The following is a 22,416-nucleotide window of genomic DNA, read 5'->3' as shown; positions in this document are numbered from 1 at the left end:
AGAAACTGTAAACCAATTTTGAAGCAAGCATTTGGGACCATGCTGACTATGCCTATCTTTTTATGGGTAGGTTCCAAAAGACAGTCCCAAACCTATCCTGCATTCCTCTCCACAGATCCAAGGGAAGTGCATGGAGAGTAAAGCAACTGGACACTCTCACCATTTTGCTGGGGATAACCATAGTTGTCCTCACAGGACAAAACAGGTTGAAAACTAGTTTCTCACAGGAAAACTAGGTTCTCCTGGAGCACAGCACCACAACTTTGTCATTGAAGAACAGTAATTAAGCTCATTTTATCTTAGATAAGCTTGCAGGAATGAAATAATACAGTGGTGTGACCAGCTTCATAGAAGCCAAAATGGGTGGCAAAGGCCACTGATCATCCTGCAGGCACAGAGACAGCAAGCAAAAAACTGGAAATCCCTGAAGGGAGAGCAAGTCTTATACAGGAATAGGAGAAGGATATCATGGAACAAAACTGATAGCCTAGTAGAACCTTTTTAGTGTACAGTATCAGATTGGGTATTAATTCAGGAAAAGTTCACCCCATATAGGTTTCTTACCTCTCTTAGTCAGTAACTCAGCTACAAGTTTCTAGATAAATATTTTTGCTCATCTTATCAAAATTAACTAATTTTTCATATGGAAAAGATTTTTAAAAAATGCATGTTCCTTTCTTCAACAGCAGTATGTCTTGCAAACGAAAGTGCTTTTAGGCATAATGAATTTCATATATAAGGTATTTTTTACACAGAACAACTAATTGATAGTTCAGTAATTCCAAGGGGGTCTGGTGAGAAGGAAAACAGCTGTGTTCCCAGCTGTAATAAAAACAAATACAATACAGTCAAACATTGACAACTATATTTCTTCTAAAATAGTACACATTATAACAGAAGACATAAGAATAAATTGAACACTCAAAACCAGTATCTTGTAAACTGATATAAAACTAGAAAAAGAGTGTGTACATCTCTATTTATGCCATACAAGGAGGAAAAAAAAGTATTTCAAGTATAGTTATGAGTAATCCAGTGTGTGGTGAAGTTTAAGGCTAACATTTTCAACCTTCAGAGCTGAATTTATACTGAATCCACCTATGAACTCTCAGAAGCAGCATTATTTCCATCTAACATGAACTCCTGCATCTGACATTGACTTTTGAAGAGGTTCAAGGGATCAAACTCATCTTCACAAGACAACAGTTTCCTCAAAATTTTACAAGTTTTACCCAGAAATCAGGAAAGTGTGTATATTTCAGTTGAACACCTTGATTCAGAAATGCTACTGCATCATTTCATATTCTCATTCTGATTCTTAGATGAGGATTCCAGCTCCTAGCTGGTCTGGATCTACCAAAGCACAGCATGTTAAAAATACCACACAAGATATACCTGTGGTATGTTATGGGAGGCAAAAGCTGTGTGCATACATGCCAGCAGCCATCACTCAGAAGAACAACTTAACACATGTAGGAAAGACATTCTGTGCTGTCCTTGTGAGCTAGCAAGGGCCTCCTGAAGATAAGGAGAAGCCCCATATCTCTCCTGAAGGCAGACCAAGGTTGTTACCATGGAGACCAGAGGGAGGAAAGAAAGTTAAGAGATACGGGCTCTGGCTGGCTCACAGAGTGATGTGGCTCCCTGATCACCTACTGGGAATTTTGTTTCTCTCTTATGACCAATGGGCACTGAATGTGTATGTTGGATGGGTGTAAATATCTTGAAGATGTGTAAAAGTAATGTTGCTGTAATAAATCTCTCTCTTGCACCCTTTTGATGGAGTCGTGTATTTTTGTACTGTGTCGTGCTCTATAACAACACAGAGACATATGAACCTAAATCCTGCATGCAGTCAGCCCAAGGTATGGGAATTATGTTGGACAAGCTGCATTATGAGCTATTTGCCCATCAGCAGTGGATGCCTGTGCAGGACCTGAAAGCAGCAGGCAGCCCAGCCACAGCCATAGTCCCAAAGCTGAATCTAGAGCATCTAACTCAAGACAGATTATTTGCAAAAGTTATGAGCCGACAGACACCTGTTGGGAAACACCCACTCTTAGAAGAGAACCATTAAACACTTAAACTCCAGCCCCAAGAAGACAGAGCAGTAAAATTTTCTCCTTAAAATACAGCTAGAAAACTAGAGTTCTAAAGAGTAGCAGCTTTTTTTGAGGAATGGTTAAAAAAATTCATCACAAATTCCAGTCTTTGCTAAAAAAATTTAAAATTCAAACCTCAAATTTAGGTCAATTTCTTTGCCCTGAAACAAGACTTTCAGCTTCTTGAAGTCACTAAAATAAAGCTAATTTTATGTCAGTCCAGAACAAGTGCCTGACTTGAAAATGTTAGTCTTTACTTCTAGCTCCTCTGTAACCATATCACTCAGTATGTATAGTAAAGAATTACTAGAAGTCCCTTTTCAAACTCTTACAGTAAGAAACTCAGCATATAGCATTAGACTTCCCTCAGCTTCACTACTAATTCTTATTATATCTACTCGAGAAAAGTAAACAGTGTATCAACCTGCACCCCATTCTAGTTTTGCCCTACAGCTTGACCAGTGCTTGGGTATATACACCTATGTACATACTGCATGTCTGAGATGTCAGAAGAATGGTAGGAGAAAGGCCAATTCTGAAACATTTAAAATGTAAACAGTGTAATTCAGACAATCAGAATCCTTTAAAAAATCAGTCTAAACTACTGTAAGTGCTTTAATAGCCATCCACCTGGGCTGTAGGTGAATTCAGCTGTTCATTTTCCATTAGAGTGGTTCTAATCAATATATGGTGCTAGTTTCACACAAGACTGCAACTGGCTTGGTGTGGGACAGAAAGTAGGCCAACCCACAGAACTGTAAAGAAAACCACAGCCTGTGAAAAGGGAAGTTACAGTCAATACTAACAATACCCTGTGGTGCCATCATCCCACACTGCAAAGTGAGAGGGATTTGATACCTGCACTCTCAGTGTACATGGTCTTTAAACCTTTGGAAAGTAGTTTTAAGCACAGAGCCTTTTAATTGGTTTTCCTTTTAATTGTTTTTTTTTTTGCCCCTAAAGGTTATGGGTTGAAAAGTCTATCTGAATTGCTTGATTTCTCTTAGAGTAAATATATACACTATGATATAGTAGCATGTAATTATTTTAAGAGCTGTTATTGTTTAATGTCTACTCTTGTTCATAAGAGACTTAATTTTTTTCAACTGTGATGTTGAATATTCAGTTAATTGCAACATTCAGGTCCTAACTGCTGCCTGGAACACTGAGGTAGGTGTTCCTGTGCCAAAAACAGTGTCACAAAGCTTAAAAAACAACTAAAAAGGAAGAAAAAAGATTCCACCTCATCTTCTACTAGGTAGAACATACAAAATTGTGGAAGGGCTACCAGTAAGGCCAAGAAACTTGCCTTCTAACTGTGGCTTTCCCAATAACAACAGCACACAACTGATGTGGTTCACAAGTGCTGCAGTAAAACAAGCAGTCTGGCTTTTTCAGTCCTTTTCTATTTAGGAAGGCTGTGAACAGCAGCAAAGAAACTGAAGGTATTTGCAGACTCAAGAACTCAACCTGGATGATTCCATCCACTTTGGAAGGTTATCTTTGCAACCCTGAGGCCATAAAGCTTACATTGTGTATACAGTAGATAAAGCTTACACAGTATACAAACCCTCAGTACAGGCTTTCTCTCTCTTGCAAGGGAAACTTCCAATGTATGTATCAGTGGTAGCTAGCATTTAACACTTACAGAATAACAACTTTGACCTAGAAATCATTCTGGTAAGTTCTGTTCCCTCTCTTGGGCCATTCCTCCTCCACCCATTTCAGCAGCACTTTCACAACATCAATTCTCTTATAAAATTTACAGAGATCAATCAGCTGCTCCACAGTCCGGTCACTATTCCGTAGCAAGAATTCCAAGGTGGGACTTTGGGGCTTTTGTTCAAGGAAACACAATTCATCATAAGTCATCCCCCACTTGCTTGCTAAATTTCTCCAGTTTTTCACTGTTGGATGGCAGGGATCCAGCTTTAGCCTCACTGTGTACAACAAGTCCTCGTCATTGAGCATGTCACTGATGGTTGGTGCACGGAATAAGCACAAGGAGCAGGTGACATTTTCCTTGCAGGTTTTCTTGAGATCTGCAGTGAAAATAATTACATGGGAAGAAATTAGGATCTATTACTGTGGTATCACCAGGAACAAAAAGTTAAAAGCATATAGGGTTGAGGAATATTATATTTCTTTGAATTGCTTCTGAAAAAGTCAGAATAGTGATATGTAATGCCTCTTCTCATGAAGAGCTCATTAAATTACTTTCTAAAACTTCTCTCTTCACTACACTCTAATCAAAAGTGGCTTTAATCAAAAAGACAGTTTTTAAAGACAGTACATTACTTGGAAAAGTTATTTATACTTGTACAGAAAAGACACAGGATTCAGTGCAGTATATGAGCTAGTATAGTCCCCTTTTTTTGTTTTGGAACAACGTCTCTTCCTTGAATCTACCATAATACCCACTTACATCACCAACAAGATTATGTGTGCATTCTGTGCTTCTTGTGTACCTGTTTGTAGAATGAAGGAAAAGGCTTTGCATTTATGAGCTGCTACCTTCAAAACAACATGAAATACGTGCACCAGGAGAATCTCTGCTGACAGATCCAAATACAACTAATATCTAGTACTTTAACACAATGAAAAAGTAGATACGTTCCTTTGCTTTTTAAGGGCTCTCGCAATAAAAACTGTCTCTGTTTTGCCAACAAAACCTATTTTAAAGGTACATCAGAAAAGGAATAAAGTGCATACTCCTCCACATGCGAGAAAAAGAAAAATACCAAGTTGATGGAAAAAGGTGGTGATATGTTCTAAAATCTGCATCAAATACTGAAAATTGCCATTTAGATATCTCCTACACACCACAGTCAGCATCTCCCCCAAAATTGGGAAAAATGTGGTGCTATCAGGCTATATTATATATTAATACCCCTTAAACCACATAGAAACCAGTTTGAGTCATACCTCTAGTCCAAGTCTCATACCAAGACCTTTAACACTGCAACACTTCAGGACACAGGTCTGAGCATTTTGGCTGCAGATATGACCTTAACTCTCCCTGCTCCTTTTTGAAAGCAGGGAGAATCTGGTATCTCCAAATAGTATATAATGGACACAGCCTAGAAGCTTTTCATAAAGTTTCCGTGCTCCAGCCTCAGTGCACAGCTTGAAATAGGGAAGTAGCTAGTCCTACTTCAGATGAAACTCTGAAAAAGGGGCTGATAGTAATCAAAAGATTTATTAAAAACAATAGAAAACAGTGACACACAATTTACAAGTGCTGTATCAGAGGCCTGAACTGTATCTCTGGCAAAGGAAAAATCTGGTAGTTAGTGCCACCTACTCATAAGGACAACAGCATCTGTTCAGGCTGTTTGTTTGTGGGATTTTGTGGCTCTTCTTTTAACATCAATTATTTATTTTCAGTAATTATTGTCAGATTGTGTGAAAATTCCAGAATATAATGTCTGCATGCATGTTCTATTTATTTTTAAAGAAACAAACTAACAATAGCCTGTTCTAACATTGCTCATCAGATTGTTTTTTTAGCAGGCCAAGGACAACTTCTGAAATTTTCAACAAGTTAGGACGTGCAGCAACAACACCGCTGCGGAGACATAACTTCATACAAAGGCATAGATTCTCTGTTAAAGGGAAACATGTTCTGGTGACATCTTAGCTAACAGGTATTCCACAGGCCTTGCAGCTGTTCTCTACAGGAATATGTATGTTAACTCTTCTGTTCTTCTCTAAACTTGCTGAAGTGAGACAAAACTTTCTTGCTTCATTCATGCCAACCTTTACTTATACAAACAAGGCAAAATGAATATAATATAATCCAAGCAAATTTCTGGCTGAGCGTAGGGGGCAGGAGAGCACCCTATCTGAATTTCATCTTATTTACTCTGGCAGGGTTGACAGGGAAAGTTTTTCTTCCAATAGAAACAGGGAAGAAGGGGTAAAGAAAAACACCTCTGTAAAAGGGCAGAGATATAAGTAAACAAAACTAAAACAACCTGCTTCTTGTGCTATACCATCTGGAAGACTATCAAAAGCATCATAAAGAATCCTGCTTTTCTAAGGTGGTCCTGTCCTAGACACTGACAAGCACTGCCCAACTAACGGCATGATCCTAATGCTACCTGATAGGACAAGCTGCCTTACTAATAGGAAACTCTCAGTTTCTTACTGTTAGACTAAGAGAACTGTATATCATACACCCCTCCCCAGCAGAACTCACACAAATGGTGGGATAAGCACTCACAGCCTACTGCCAGCTTCTGCTCTCTCCTGACAGCTATTTGCATGTCACTTCCAAAGGCAGAAGTACTAAATGTATTTGGAAAGCCCAAGTTACATATTTTGTATGGTCTGCATTATTGATCTCCATCCTCTTAGAACAAAGAGGAAGCTGTAAACGACACTGGTAAGGAAATGAGCTCCATAAGCACTAATTATCCAGGCAGTTATTTGTTGTGACAAATAGCAGATTTTAAAAAAGCACTTTCTAATAAAACCTAGGAATAAAATATGAAGAACAATAAAGTTGACATATTACCTGAAAGCGATTCGTCAGTATGGTTTTGTGTGTCTTTGTCTTCTGGCTACAAAGCAGAAAACAAATATAAAGTAAAAATAAAACAATGTAACTGAACAACAGAATAAGTATTTGACTAATTTACAACCAGGAGGAGATTACTTAGAAGAATCCCAAGCTACTTGTAAAATCAGACAGGAAATAGACATAGTTTTGAGGAATTGCTAACAATCTGGAGTCTTTTCAGGCAGCATTCCATGCTTTGGCTCATGAAACTGCTCTGTCGGTTATATGCACTGAACAACAGCATTTTTATTAATGATATGCTATAGCATTGCATCTTTTGACTAACTCTCTATTAAACACCCAAAAGTTATTTAACAATCCATATGTTTTGATTTAAAAGATTTTAAAAATGTTTTGCAATGTAAAAAACCAAGAATTTTGTAACAAGCAGCAATAAGGGATTGTTTTATGGATTTAGGCAAAGGGGAGATTTTTTTTTACAAACTTCTTTACGTACATGGGAAGCTTTTACAGACAGCAGGTGGAGGTGAATATTTTTGCAGATCACATCTAACCCTCTCCCTATTTGAAGTTAACATTCCCTCAATGATGTTTCATCTGCTAATTAAACATAATGAAATAACTAAGCAGCCCGAGACTGTAACACACATTGTAACATTGAAATTCTACTAGTTAGCAACCTCTAATAACTGGAAGGACAGCCCCTTGACTGTAGAACTGTGGGGAAACTGCAGCTGCCCTTACTTTAACTATGCAGGTGTGGAGCCAGGTGAAATAGCTTTCTTCTGTTGAGGATTTAAAGATGAAAGTAGAGGGGATTTTCCCTTTAGATAGCTGCAATGAAGTATTGTTGATCTTTTTGTATTGTGTCATTCTTCTGAAACAGCAGGCTTCTTAATTTTGCAAGTTGTGCATACAAACAAAAGTCAATATATGGGTAACAATACAGTGTAATAAGATACTCTAGTCCAACCTGCTACACCTTCTTTACTAAGAAATCAACTAAAAATAGAATACAGGCAATTTCAGTTGCTGTGGTGAACTTGCATGCATTCATGATCTAATTATAAAGAAGGTGAACTCTCTCCAAAATATTTACAGACTTTGTTAAGAAAGGAAAAATTTGCATACTGTTTTCAGTATTTCTTTACTCCCTGAAAACTGCAAGACCACACATGCAACATCATCAAAATGTCTGCTGTCTGCTCAAGAGAGATCATCTCTCTATCTAAGAGAGATGTCGATTGCAACTGAATAAGCCTTGCCATTATCTTCTAGCAGTTTACTTTTCTACCACAACAGCTTTATCTGGACAACACTTTTTAAACACAAAGTTGGCCTTCATGGCAACATGTGAGCACACAAATTTAAAAAAATTAAATCTGCAGTTCCTGATTATAGTAATTGTCTCCACTCCAACAAATGCCATAAAAAGGCAAAATGTTATTACTGAGCCTCAAGGAGCAAATTCCCAGAAGAGTAAGTCATTGGGGAGAATGAGGAACTTCCCAGGACAGCTCAGCCTCCCCAGACATCTACTTCAAAAGAAACAAATAAGCAAATTTAAAAAAACAAAAACAAACTGAACAAAACAAAAAAATCCACACTAAAAAAAACAAACCAAAAAAAAAAGGAAAAGCAGATACTGTTCACTTAACTGCCGTACAGAACCTCATTTCTCAGACTTTATCAATTCATTGAAGTTCAAACCTTACTGTGAAAGCCAATGCCTAAGTGCCCTTGTGTCATTATACATGCCTTATGAGGCATAAAAAATAAGAGTGGGTAGTACTGCAAAAAGTACAAAGAAAAGCAGCAATACTTACCTGTGCCACACATGTTTTCAAAATTCATATTTTTACTGATCAGTCATTATCCAAATTATCATGTCAGATGCACTCAAGTTTATTCAAGATCATTTTCTTGTAATGTAATTGCAATAAGTGAAGATCCAATCATCCTCTACAGGTCAAATCAAAGCCATAAACTTATGTGCAGTCTGCAGGTAAGCAGAAAATTTTCCAGCTCTGTGGAACCATTACCACCCTAATACACTGAATTATCTTTATGGTGATTCTAAGTTGCCAACAAATGCTCTCTTCTTGATGATGGCAAGGAACAGTTACCTCCATCATCTGTGAAATGCATACCAAACCCATGTTTGTTTCTGATGGAATTCAGCTGGGACTCTGGCATTAGGAACTCCTTTTAATTCTTCATCTTGCTGGAAAATGCTCATTCATTTCTCTTCTCCAAGTTTCTGCTCAACCCAAAGAGAATCAATTTGAAATTCAGCAAAAAACATTCACTTGAAAGATGATAACCATGGAGCATGGGAGTCACTCAGCATTGCCCTTCCTATGGCAATGAAAGATGTCACAAAAAGCGGATAATGTTTCAGCTATGGGAAGAGCAGTATCCCAAAATCAAAGCAAAACCATCCAATGCCTCCCTAAAGACAAAATCTAGGTTTCCTTACTTCTTTCACTGCCTGGCTTTATTTTCACCAGGAAATATTTTCATCAGAGGAACAGCATGACAAAGCTTTAACACTTTGCTGGCTCTTCTTCAGAACATCTACACATTGATCAAAACCTATTTAAACTAAAAAGTACATGTTAATCATAAAATAATCTTTTTTTTTTGCTCTTCTCCACAAAAGCTCCCTTCACTGAACTCTTGAAAAGAAAGCAAATTTCTGGTCTGTTTTACTGAATAATTTTGTGCTCTCCAGATACAGTCTGAAAATATACTTATTTGTTAACATACTTACTGAATTAACAGCAGCAACTTAGTTCACATTCAAGTATCATTTTTCTTACCTGTTGTATTAGGCCAGAATCTGACGTAAGGGTCTTGATGTTCACAGATGCAATTTCCAAAGTAACTTGATCTGTTAGGTATTCCTCATCTAAGGCAAAGAGTGTGAAACAGTAGTCTTCCACTCACAAATTTAAATAGTAAGTAATTTATGTTATCAAACATAAATTATAGTATAGTTGTCTAACAAAAAATTTAACTCCATCTCATGATCAATGCTGGGAATTGCTAGATTAAAAGCCCAAAATGTTAAGTCAGCAGAGGCTGTAACAGTCATGCAGAGCACGACTGTGAGAAGAAATATAATCCTTGCAGAGATTAGATACTAAAGTAGCAGTTGTTTTCTAAACAAACATCACACTATTTTTAAAGCAAGAGTCATGCTGTTCTTTCAGAAAGCTGACTACATAATATTAACTCCACCAATACAACGAAGTAAGCTGAAAATGTCACAAGTCACTCTAATTTTTGTTTTCCTTTTCTCATCACACTTTAAAAGACAGTTAAAATAAATACTGCCTAAATATTTATCTTTTATTCTGCCCCTTTGTGAACTGGACACATCCTAGTGATTCCTACTACACAGGAATTTGCTGAAGCACTGAAATAATCCATTTCAAAGTGTGTTTATCAACAGCCCTGGGAGTCCACTGAAGAGCACAGCATTCCCTAGTACAGCACAAACTCTACTAACTTTTCAAGCATCACTTCGGCCCTCAAAATGGGATACAAAGGATACACAAACCCTTTGTGGACCTTGTACACTCTGCATGATTAATAAGGTCCTCTTCATCAAACTATTTGCATGATTCTCCTGAGTCAGGTGGAGACCTAACCCATTAACACAAGGTTAAAAAGGGTTATATTCTACATATTTTTACATACAAGAACGCTGCAGGAGGGTGACTACATTTGTAGCACTGGAATGTTTCCATTTGTTGTTTGTTTAGTGGCAAGATCTCATTGAATCCTTTATGAATCATCACATCACAGAAAGAAGCAATATTTTCTTAACTCACTCAAGAAACTGATCTGAGTCAAATAATTCATCCTTACACTTGCAAGAAAAAGAAAACCAAAAATCACTATTCTCTTCTTTTTCTGGTTTTGTAAGACAGATGGAAGATACTTCATCCCCAGAGATGTCAATGTTTGGTAGAGGACCAAACTTTTTGACTGTAGGTCCAGATACAACAACAACAAAAAAAACCAAAACAACAAAAAAACCCAAAAAAAACCCTAAAAAACTCACCCCAGAAATAAACAAACAAACAAAACCCCCAAAAACCTCACCCCCTCAAAAATAAAAAAAAAAAAAGCAAAAAAAGTCTGTCTGAAAATGCAAAGCATGGGCATCAACCTGTGAAAATAATATGCATGAATTTTTTTCTATAGTTGGGCAGAAATAGAATTATTATCAAATAATGATAAACACTAAGGTGACCTCTGCAAGATAAGAAGTTCCCTCAACTCCATCTTCTCTCATAGTCAGTAAAGGGTGCCAAGAACTTTAACAAGTTATGGCTCCAAAACAGCCCATTAATTAATTGACCAATAAAAGATACAGACAGCCCCTCTCACCAATGTACTGTCTGTTCAAACATTAAATCTGAAACAGATATAATTGTGTGTTATACAAAATCAGACTGGCATATCTGTTACAATTTTTAGTTGACAGACTCATACTTCTAAGTTTGTATGTTTTATAGAAATAACTATGAAAAGCCATTCTTAAAGAAATAATGAAATTTACAGTAATGAACAGAATACTAAGAGGTATTTGTATTACATTCAACTTCAAAGGGGAAATGTCAAGCTATATAAGTAATTACATCTTCTTACAAGTAATAAGAGGAAGCAAAAATGAAAATTAAATATAAACCACGTGCACTTCCTTTTTACAGAAAGTGATGACCTTTTTACTTATGTCTTAGCTTTCCTTTTTAAATTAGATGCATTTAGAATATGCAATTTTAGATTTTAAACAGCCATGGCAAATTTGAAATTTAGGAATTTATCTAATTAATTTTGAGGAGGATCTAATGTCACAGGTGAAATAAAAAACAGAACATGGAAAATAATGTTCTAGTGTAATTGCTTTGGTGCTAATAAACAATTTTGAAGGACCTGCCTGCAAATAAACAGAAACTAGTTTATAACTTCAAGAGTCTTCATGCCACATGATCCTTCCCTGCTGAGCAGCACTTCTGAAGAGTGCTCATCTCTTCTGCCTGGCTTTCTCAAGCTCCAGAATAATCTCCAATTTTTCTTTAACCCCAGCCGTATACCCCTCCCACTCCTCAGCATGAGTTTCCATTGTGACAAGCCTGGTTTCCTGTGCTTGTCCCACTGCAGACCTGCTGTGCAATACAGGATGGAGAACACACTACCTGCAGAGTGCTCCTCAGGCAAGCCCCTGCCAGGACATTCTCTGGACAAAAGTCAATGGCCAAGCCTGGGATGACAACAAAAAAATCCACTCCACACATCAAGGAAACATAAGGAGGATATTCACTCTGTATAATCCATGTATTTTTCTTCAGAACCTGCACTCCCTCTCTCCTTTTTCAGCAAGGAGGGGCAGGAACTTGTGCAGAGTAGACCTCATAGTAGGTTCCCCAGTAGATGGTATTAAACCAGCTAAAGGTAAAAGATGGCACGAAGAGTTGACAGCTTATAAGGCTGGGAATGCAGTCAGAGGCAAAAGACCTGGAAGGCATTTCTTGATTTTATTTCTAACAGCATGAAGGCACTGGTAGTCCCTTCAAAGTCACTACCCAACATTATGATGTCTCTACCATCTCTTGTCTGAACCCTGTCTTTCAATGGCACCACTGTATTTTCCTTTCAGACCAAGAACTCAGGTCTTCTGATGATATTTTTAGAGTGACTTTAAGATTAAAACTAAACTAGAGAAGGAAATTTCAAAAGTTAGATAAACACACCAAACTGACCTCAAAAATAAAGAGGGCATTACATTTAAAGCACAAATATGTAGAAAAAGCATGAGTATTTTAATCTGTTGGGTAACACCACTGGTTTTATTGCAGATAGCAACAGATCAATGATATCTGAATAGAGAGAATTCACAATACTTACCTTTAGGTACTCCTGTGTCTTGGACAGGATATTTTTCTGTCTGTTACAAAAAGGCAAGAAACACAGATGTTTGTTATTTTGAGTGCGATTGTGCCAGGGAAAGAGTAGTTATGTACTCTTTCTTTATGTACTTTTGTAAGTGCACAATTAAAGTTGTATCTCTCAAGTTGCTACTAGTTGATCTGTTCACCATCAAATACAGCAACACTTCTCTGGAAACTGAGATGTTACCAACACTGCTGATTAGCACTTGAAGAAGTAACAGAGATTGCTGCTTTGCTACGGTATTTTTAAAGCCATTTTTAGTGAAAAAGCAGAGTTTAGGAAAGAAATTTTCTACTGAAGTAGCAAGATAATCTTGAAAAGGTAATGCATGTCAGAAAGAACAGACATTACTTCAAATTCTCTTTTAGCAGATTAAGCTTTTAATAAAATGTTACTGCATTGAAAGAAAAAGAAATATTTTCCCTTCTGCTCTAAACTTACATAGCTGCTTAAGAGGGAATAGGAAGTGGTTATTACTGAGTTTAAGGAGACAGCTACTGATTCCCGGGCATAACATAACTTATTATATCTGACACTTACCTCCTTCCCTATGCCTCTCACCCTTATATGAAAGTAGGTCTGCCTTTTACAGAAAGCCACATTTTAAAAAGTTGTCACAGAATTTCATATTAGTCCCACGTGGGCAGGAGCCCGGGATGTTTGAGATCCCGACACAAGCGGTGCTCGTGTGCCAGCGAGCACCAGAGGGCGCGGTTTGGTCCCTCCCGAGGCTCAGCCGGGCCTGCCTAAGGCACTGCTCTTGGATCCTACCTTTCCATGACTCCAAATCAGCTACAGGAAGTAATAACAGCTTAGGAGTGTTGAACTTTTAAGCCATAGGTGGGTTATTTTATCCGTTCAAACTATGTAGACAAAAGAATGTCAGCACTAATTTTTCTCAGTTGCTGGGACTTTCTTAAATTAAAGAGATGTCACTGCCAGAGCCTTTGGAGGTTATCCCGTGGGCAGCTTCACTGATAATACCATCCAGTTCAGCTGATATACATGTTGGTATTTTTATTTACACTTTGACTGCACAGGTTAATTTATTAAGGCTTTTTGTGCACTCAAATCTTTTATATACACTGACAGTGTGAGTTAGCATCCTTGAATGTTTTCTCTCACCATGGCATCACATAACCATACAGAGTTATAATGATTTCAACTGCACTAGACTAGAAACACATACCATTGTTAAGGAAAGAGTGCTTGGATCTGTATCCTCCACTGGCTCTTTTGCTGCATGATCTGCTGGAAAAAAGAAAACTTTATCACTGCATAGTCATTAAAATATTTCTGCCAATTCATATTTTGCTTCTTTGTCTGACCAAGGTAAAACACAACTATACAGCCATTACATGCATTATGTCATATTTCCACAAGAAAACATGACAAACTGGAAAATGTCAGAACTACTAGCACAGACATTAGAAACTACATGTAATAAGGACACCTAACTCTAGTTTGAGATTTTAGTTGAAGTCTATCTTTAGTGAAAAAAAATCACAAAACATGTCAGCAATAAATACTAAAATTCAGTAAATTTTCTAAAAGCTAAGTTCTGTTCTCTATTGACAGCATTGAAATTTTTCCTCAAAGAAATAATTCAAACAGGAAACGAACATACCCACTACAACAAAAAATACTAGATTGAACATCAGATTACAACAGAAAATTGAAAACACTCATTTAAAAATATTTGAGCAAAATATTAATTATTTGTATACAATAGAACAGTAAAAATCTATTATATTAATATCAAGAGAATCAAAGCATGAATCTTCAAAGTACCTGCAGATGAGTCATGAAATGTTAACCCCTCTGCATCAATAGCTAAATTGACAAATACTAGTGGGATACTGACCAAAAGTGCACAGAAAATCTGAAATAAATCTCGTACAGAAGACAGGATTCACAAAATTACTCCTATAATTTAACATCATCCTGCCATATTTTTCAGAAATCTCTTCTGTTGATAAGAATGTTTTCAAAAATTGAAAAACATTTTAAATTATGTGCTAAGAGCTTCATTCTTGTCACTCTTGCTCTTAAAGTCACTTACTGCAAGTACACATTAAATTTTCAGCAGCAACAAGTAGGACATGATTGTAATCAGTATTTGATGATTACCTTCTTTGGAATATAAAAACCAGCAGATTTAGAACAGAGTCACAGAAATTAACTACAAAGCACACATTATAAACACTGAGCCCCAAAACAGAACAGAAGTTACACAGACACTATTCTAAAGAGCTCAAATTTAACATAATTGCTTATTTGGGGACCCACTCCTAGCAATCCGCTCAATACAACAAAACGAGCTAAAGCAATAACCAGTGCAAGACAGCACAATAAACTGAAAATAAAAAAGGAGGCAGCAGCGGGAAAGAGTTGTTCTCCCTCCTGCTTCTGTGAGGCAGCCCCACCACCAGCAGTTCCTGGGTTTCCCTGAGATTCCATGTAAAGCCTTTCTCAGTGCTAGAGCCCCCAGGAAACCCACAGGCATTGTCCAGGCAGGTGGCGCATGATCAGAGGGGTAGATGACAAGGGCTGAGCACAGTCTTTGCACACTGAACATAAAACATTCAAAGGCACAAAAAAGGCAGGGGCCTATGAAAATGCCATTGAGCATTGTTCACACTGCAAATTAGAAAGCCATATGCAGAAGAGGAAGACAAACAAACAACCTAAACCCCATGTTCTTGTCATATGTCTTTTTTTGTATATAATAAACCCCTGCTCCAGAAACATGGAATTAACAAAATATTCTGGATAAAGCCTGCCTTGATAGCAACAGTCAGCACAAACTCTCAAATGCAGAGAAGCTGAGAGTCGCTGGGACATGGGAAAATACAATAAGCTGGCATAAGACATTGCTTGAGGGTAGGGCCAAAAATAGAAGCTCCTAGTGGGAATTGCAGTGGAAAGTTGCAGAGGAGCTGGGCAAATAGAAGCCCACCCAGTAAAGGAAAGCTGAAAAACAAGGCACTGGGAACCAAAGAAAGGCTCTAGGGAAGAAGGCCAGCCCAGGCATCCCTAGTCTCACTGTTTTTCCACTCAAAACCAGTGGCAAAGCATGCACCTTATTGTTGCTTATTCTGGAAGCTTTTCAGCTCCTCCTTACAGATTCTTAGATGAATAAAAAAAAAAAAAAAAAAAGCAACCAGCCAAACCAACAAAACAACCCCCAGAACTTTCTTTTTCCCACGTAAGAGGAGCCTTGAAGCAGGTGAAGGCAGACCCCACAGAATGTCCAAGCCTTGGTGAACCTCACTGGCTACTGTAGCTATAAAAGGGCTCTGTCCTCTATTCTCTGTTACAACTCCCTGACCACCAAGGTACATTTTGACACTTCCCACAACCCAGTGGGAAGCACTGAAAAAAATTGGAGAAGCTCAGAGAAAACAGGCATTTGAAACAAGGACTTGATAGACCCAAGGGTATCTTTACAAGAGGTGATGGGGTACAAGGGTGGTACCTCTCACTCCTGCTTTCTAGGTCTCACACATAAACACAGTCATGAGAATCTGCATCTTTCTTGCTTGGCATCCATCCTGAAAAGTATTTTAAAATTGTATTTCATTTCCTATACCTCAATTGCTTCCCTTTATTTAATATCTCTTTATGAAGAATAGTAATTTCCATTGTTTTGTTTAGGTTGCAGACTACTACTAAGTCCCCAGTTTTTTTGTAAGTGGCATGTATGTGTATAAATATTTGCACCTAAGATTAAAAACTCCACATATTGGGCTGCAGACGATTCACCAGAATCTTGTTGACCACTCATAGTACTATGGCAGATAATCTGAAAACCACAGACCTAGTATTTTATTGTGAATAAGGCAATTTGAATGTCCTTTTGCCCTTTCCCACATGCATCTGCCCCAACATTCCACAGCTCATGTCACAGAGCTGGACACAAGTGCACAAAGCAGTAGAGAGGAAAGTTCTGTGTTTATCTCAGATGTAAACCATCCACAGTTTTGCATGCTGAAAGGCCAACAGGAACTGAGGGTATCATCTGATTGACTGTCTGATTTCATGGTTACTTTGACAGACAGCTTCATAACAGCGTTACCTGGGATCCCTTACAAAATCACTACCCTGTACTCGCCCCAACAGGATACAGACACTGGACCATTTACTTCCCCACTCTTCTGCAGGGAGCCATAAGTGAGTTGACTCAGATAGACGTAAATCAGCATGTGCACATAGACTCGGACACAAACACATAGACACAAATCAGGTTCAGTGGTTGCTCCTGAGGTTCATTTCTGCACCTGCATGCTGCTCAGCAGCTGCCACAGCTCTGCCAGGGCCCCCCCAGTATGACCAGTCTGCAAGAAGAGCAGCAGACTTGTACCAATGCCCACCTTTTCATTCTGTCCAATACCGCTGCTATAATTGGGATGCAATGCTCTGCACTTACCAGTGCGAACAGTTTTTCTGCTTTTCACCCTTGCATTGGAAGGAAGTCTAAAAGCGAGTTTTAGGGACCTCAGGATTTTGACCTTTAAGCAGAAGGGGTTTCAAAAAGCACCAAGGAGCAGAGACAGTCTTCTCCTCTTTTACAGTTTTACTCTGCAACAGTCTTGACACCGACAGTAGTGAGTGAAGCCCCTGAAATCAGCTGTAGCTACATAGTTCAACCATGCACATTTCCACACCAAGGCTGGCATACACATTAATACTCTAACTTAGCACAACTTTAACAAGTAATCACTCTAATACTAACGTTGCTCACAAAGATGAATTCTTTGACTAAACCCAAATAAAAAATGTTGCTTTGACTAGGGGCACATGAATTTAGATTTGAATAGGAGGAGAAGATATGGCAAATTATACTAGAATATTCAGTACCCTGAAAAGCCCAAGTCCATCAGCACTTGTGTATCTTTGTTTACTGTCAATTACTCAAAACTTTGTCCCTGCCTGAGCAGATAGCTCATGGAAAAGTCTGTGATGCTGGCACACCACAGGTGAGGCGTTAAAAGTCATTTGCACCATTACCATTACTATGTAAATTAAGGCACGTGGAGTTCGTAGCCACCCGAGCTCTGGGCTCCTAAGAAAACGCCTTTTAAAAAGGTATTGTGAACCTGCTGTTAACTAGCGCAAACTAACTTACACGCTAAATACTGGAGCAGGCTTGACAAGACAAGTTACACTAAATCACATCAGCAGAGCACATGATAAATTATTACCGTACTTAACTGGCGTGTGCGGAGGGGGAAGGGAGCAACTTAAAAACCCTTTTCAGCCCGGCCGGGTGTGCGCTTCTCACCTGGCTCCCAGGAGCCGCGGCCCCGGCTCCGCCCGGCCCGGGATGAGCGCCGCGGGCCGCCCCCCGCGCACCGCCCGTCCCGGACCCCCCCGGGCCCCGGCTGCGGCCACCGCCCCTCGGGGCATCCCCGCCCGCCCGCCCGGCTCCCCGCGGCGCCCCAGCCTCACCTGGGGGCAGCGGGTCCTGCGGAGCGGCCATGGGGCGCGGCGCTCCCGCGGCGAGGAACGCGACGTGCCCGGAACCGCCGCCCCGCCGCGCCGCCCCCTTCCTGCGCCGCCCCGCCGCAGGTAGGGCGCTCCGGCAGGGACGGAGCCACGCAGGTCGGTCCCACCCATGGCCGTCCCGGGCGCCTCGGCAGGAAGCGCGTCTGCCGGGAGCCCGCATTTCCCAGCGGGAAATACCGCGGATACGTCGGGTTAAGTCCTCCCTAACTCAGGTGCTCCCCTGAGTGAAAACGCCGTGTTTAGCTGAGACCACAGACATGGAGTGCACGTACCGCTCGTCAAGTAGTGCTAGTTCGGATTTAAAAATGAGCCACTTCAGCAGTATGAAATCAAGTGTTCGCTGTCCTGTTCTTGCGAACATTTACGAGCCTAAATCACCGCTTTCCGACAGAGAAAGGCGGTCTCCATTAGGGCTTAAGGTGCATTTGCAGGTGGCTCAACGCGTACAGGGAGAGTTTACAAAAGCAAGTACTGCAGAGCAACAATCAGACTGCACTGGGGTTTCTCACAGATATTTAAAGTTTGTTCTCTTATGCTACAGGCACTTCCAATACCATGACGAAGTCAAATCTTTGGATATAATTGCTTTTGAACCCCACTGTCATCTCTGGCAAATTCTCTCACTTATGGTTTCCATGTAGATTAAAATACAGGCTTCTTAAATGGGGTGTGCATGAAATCAAGCTCTAAACAAGAGATATTATGTATTGCTACAATAGAAGCAAAAGAAGCTGGCACACCTGAATCTGCCATTACAAAGACCACTTCTGTGAACCACCTGGCTCATTTATTAAAGAGGTAAATTTACAGATAGATTCTGTTCTGTAACACTGAGAGAGCTCCAATTTAGCCAACTGGCTTACACTGGCACAACTATAAGTAGCCTTTGGTCCATTAAGCATTAAATTGAGCGCTTTTCCATGGATTATTTTTCATCTCTTGTGCATGTTCCAAATAATAATTTTTTTAAAGTGATCAAGATTAAATTGTTATTTCCACAATTTAAATTGATGACAGTAGCTGTCATCCTGAACAAGTATTTCTCACACTGCAGCAGCCTGGAAAGGGTGGGGATGTGGCATGCACCACCACACCTGGTTTTTTTTAAGCTTAACATCAGTAATATTGATGTTTTTCAATTATTTTCTTACTGAATTTCATCTGAGATAAATGGAGGCTCCACCACTGGATTATAAACACAAACATACTTATATCTCTATATATCTTAATTTCCAAGGTACAGCTAACAGATCACTACGATTTCTGCAATTCATGTGCAGAAAAAGATTTTTTTTTTAGCTCTATCATTGAAGTCCAACTGTTCAAGGGGCCAGTAGCCTCTCCTTTCTTCCACATTCATATTAAAACTAATTCTCAAAAATAAGGGCATACTTCAAAAAGGTAACACCAAATCAAATTAGAACTAAAACTGCTGATTCTGTGTGTTTCCCTAGATTTCCTTAGCAGCACAAGAGGTTTGGTGATGGATAACTAGGCTGAGGGCAGAAGTGTATTCTTATCTGCACAAATACTATACTAATTATTGGAGTCTCTTTTATAACTGTGAGGAATGACACAGCCACAGTAGAGCTAAGAATGTTCTAAACTCAGACCTGTCAAATTTGTCCTTCAATCAAATTAAAGCCATGTCTATCCTGAGGACCTCCATGTATTTATTGCCTCTATGTGCTGTTCAAAAACTACTGGACATGATGACTGTGAAAACTTTTGGAAAATATATTTACAACCTATATAAAAATGTATCTATTGATTTCCTTCAAAATATCCTAGTGTACTATTGTTGCAAAGATGGCTGTAAACAACAGGAGGCTACAAAACACTGGTGCTGTGGGCTAAATCAGGTTTTACAATCAACATGGCATTTACTCTTCTCATAACTTACAACCTGATATCTTCCTATATGAGGATTAAAAAAATATTTCAGTAAACAATAACAAAATTTTTTTTAGTGGAACAACACTTGTGCCAGCAGCCAAAACTGGTTAATATTGCTCAAAACCATGTATTTTAAGAATATAAATATTTATACCTATAAATTAGATTGGCTTTTCAATTTGAAGCAGATTTTTTAAAAAATTATTTACAGAGAACTTTTTAAAATAATGAAATTTATTAGAAATGAATAGTCTAGAATATATTAGTGCTTTAAAACTTAGGTTAGTAATAATAGTTTAACAGTTTTTCCATAGTACTGAAGGAGGAGAATGCAATTACTTACAAGTATCTCTAGAGTACTGATAACAGTACAGATTAAATTGGCTGTTGCATGCCTGTTCTTGTATCATTCTTTAATGAGTGTTGTTGAAGACTTTGTTACTTAGCCAACTGACCAGTGCAGAAAGCCAGCAATTATTTTGGCAAAACTAAACACAACCGTATCATAAAAGCCAAGTTCAGAATGAGATAACTTTAAGCAATGGCATTCCATAGAATGCTGGATTAATTTTCTCATCAAATTTCTAAACCTAAGTACTATCTGTACCTTATCTTGATATAAACCTATAAGCTACTAAATTCAGCCAGCTAATTATAATGGGAAGAGTTCAGAGTCTTGTAAGTTTCCCCTCAAATGCAGAATTAGTAATTTCAAATCAGTTTTCACAAATCAAGTCTATGCAAATCTTTTCTCACTCCTTTCCTCTTGGCCCCATCAAAAAACCCAGCCATATTTGATGACAGAGGCTTTTCTCAAAGATCTACAAACGACCTGTAATATAGAGCTGGAGAATTTATTGTTTGAAATAGCAATTAACACAGTCTTGAGGGGCTTCCCACCTCCTGAGCACAAGACTGCAGACAAAACCAGGGACAATATATCCCTCTCCAGAAAAATATAACATATACATCCCACAAAAAAAAGAAAAATAAAACCACACACACAACCCCCCACCCCCCCAAAAAATAAGGAAAAAACCCCACCAAAAATAAAATTTAAAAAAACCCACCAAAACATTTTTTTCCAGTTGATCTTCTGTAGCTTTTCCATGTGGAGAATTTTTGTTCCAGATCATAAATGCTACTATAATACAGGGGATCAGTGGTATTCCCCATGCCTTGACACTGGTTGCCAATAGTCATGGTAACTGCGGGCCTGCCAAAATCACATGGTAACCTTGTTTATTCTTTCTCATCTGCTTGCTTTCTACACTTCAAATATTTTCACTTAAGGAAGTTCACATTGAGTAAAATACCTCTATGTCAACATAAACTCTTCACCCCTCCTGTATTTCAGGAGATTTAGGAAGAAACCTCCCCGCATTTTCTCTCCCAGTATCTTCTAGACAGTTTTTAATTGTCAACAGCTTCAGACTGCTGCTAGAAAAGTTCTTGAACATTCTGAGACTGCTTTGGAGAAGGGATAATTAACCAGCAACTAAAAAGTCAAAACTGCTTTCTTTGTCAATAATGACATTGGTATAGTTCTTTTACAGGAACATCACGATTTTGACATTTAATTGACAGAAACAGCACTAGATGGAGAAAACATAAGAAATGACACATACCTAGACCATCTTATGTAACCCTGTGCAAAATTTGTTTGCCTGACAGGACTGCATGATATGGGAATGTTCCCACCGCTCCAGGAGTTGTGCTGTGTCCAAGTCAAACACGCACCACAGAAACAGTGAAACCTTGCTTCCTCTAGACTGACATGTTGAAACTGAGCCTAACACGATTGATTTCAGGCTGCAGCTTATGGCTCTGCAGGGACATGAGCCCAGTCCCCCTGCCTGGCTGCTTGTTTCCATAAATGTACAATTTATATGAGATCTATACCTCATGGCCTTATGGTCAGATTTGCTGACAGATAAGCACACACGCTGAAAGAGCAAGTGCACAAATCTTAGATGTTTTTTAAAATAAGATTATGTATTTTCAACACACTCACTATACTCAGAAGTTTGACAGAGCTAGTAGACTCTTTCCTATGTTGGCACTCCTTAAAAAGAGTATAGGTACTACAGGAATGACAATAAAACTCTATAGATTACTTCTACTTCTCACTCAGATCGTGCTGTTATAGACTACACAAAGCACTTTGTTAACATCCACCTGCAACACATACACACGTGAAACATGGAAATGAGAATACACATCTACAGCTAAGATTTGTAGTTAGTTTTTCACCACCTACAAAAACTTCCTAAAAATGCACTTCCTCCCTGTAGTTTGCTATTCTTTATTTTTTACTGCATTCTATCATTCTTGCTTTTTTTCCTCATAGTCACTGTGAAAATATTGCTGTATTTTCTTATTAAAATTTTACCCTTTTTACCACTATACTGAATTTGACAT

The 22,416-nt window shown here is 38.7% G+C and overlaps 1 protein-coding gene across 2 annotated transcripts; it reads right to left on the bottom strand.

The window, feature by feature from the left end:
* Positions 1–848: 848 nt before the first annotated feature.
* EDARADD (EDAR associated via death domain) lies at positions 849–18,117 on the bottom strand. Of its 2 annotated transcripts, XM_036381290.2 has the most exons (6): positions 18,043–18,117; positions 13,781–13,839; positions 12,547–12,586; positions 9,450–9,538; positions 6,622–6,667; positions 849–4,144 (listed from the first exon to the last, which is right to left on the bottom strand). In XM_036381290.2, exons 1-6 carry the CDS (start codon positions 18,071–18,073, stop codon positions 3,768–3,770), a joined length of 642 nt encoding a protein of 213 aa, XP_036237183.1. In that variant the 5' UTR covers positions 18,074–18,117; the 3' UTR covers positions 849–3,767. The 2 variants fall into 2 exon arrangements, with proteins under 2 accessions (XP_036237183.1, XP_036237184.1); XM_036381291.2 differs by lacking the exons at positions 9,450–9,538; positions 12,547–12,586; positions 13,781–13,839; positions 18,043–18,117 and adding an exon at positions 7,372–9,317.
* Positions 18,118–22,416: the final 4,299 nt, after the last annotated feature.

Source organism: Molothrus ater, chromosome 3, assembly GCF_012460135.2.
Source record: "Molothrus ater isolate BHLD 08-10-18 breed brown headed cowbird chromosome 3, BPBGC_Mater_1.1, whole genome shotgun sequence".
Lineage (NCBI taxonomy): Eukaryota > Metazoa > Chordata > Aves > Passeriformes > Icteridae > Molothrus > Molothrus ater.
This window is presented reverse-complemented; position numbering and strand designations above follow the sequence as displayed.

Excerpts from the sequence above, each read along its gene's own strand:
- EDARADD (XM_036381290.2), bottom strand. The coding sequence starts at position 18,073 with ATGGCCGCTCCGCAGGACCCGCTGCCCCCAG. Across the intron at positions 9,539-12,546 it reads AGACACAGGAGTACCTAAAG|ATGAGGAATACCTAACAGAT; the intron begins GTAAGTATTGTG and ends TCTTTGCCTTAG. Across the intron at positions 6,668-9,449 it reads ATTCTGGCCTAATACAACAG|CCAGAAGACAAAGACACACA; the intron begins GTAAGAAAAATG and ends TCTGCTTTGTAG.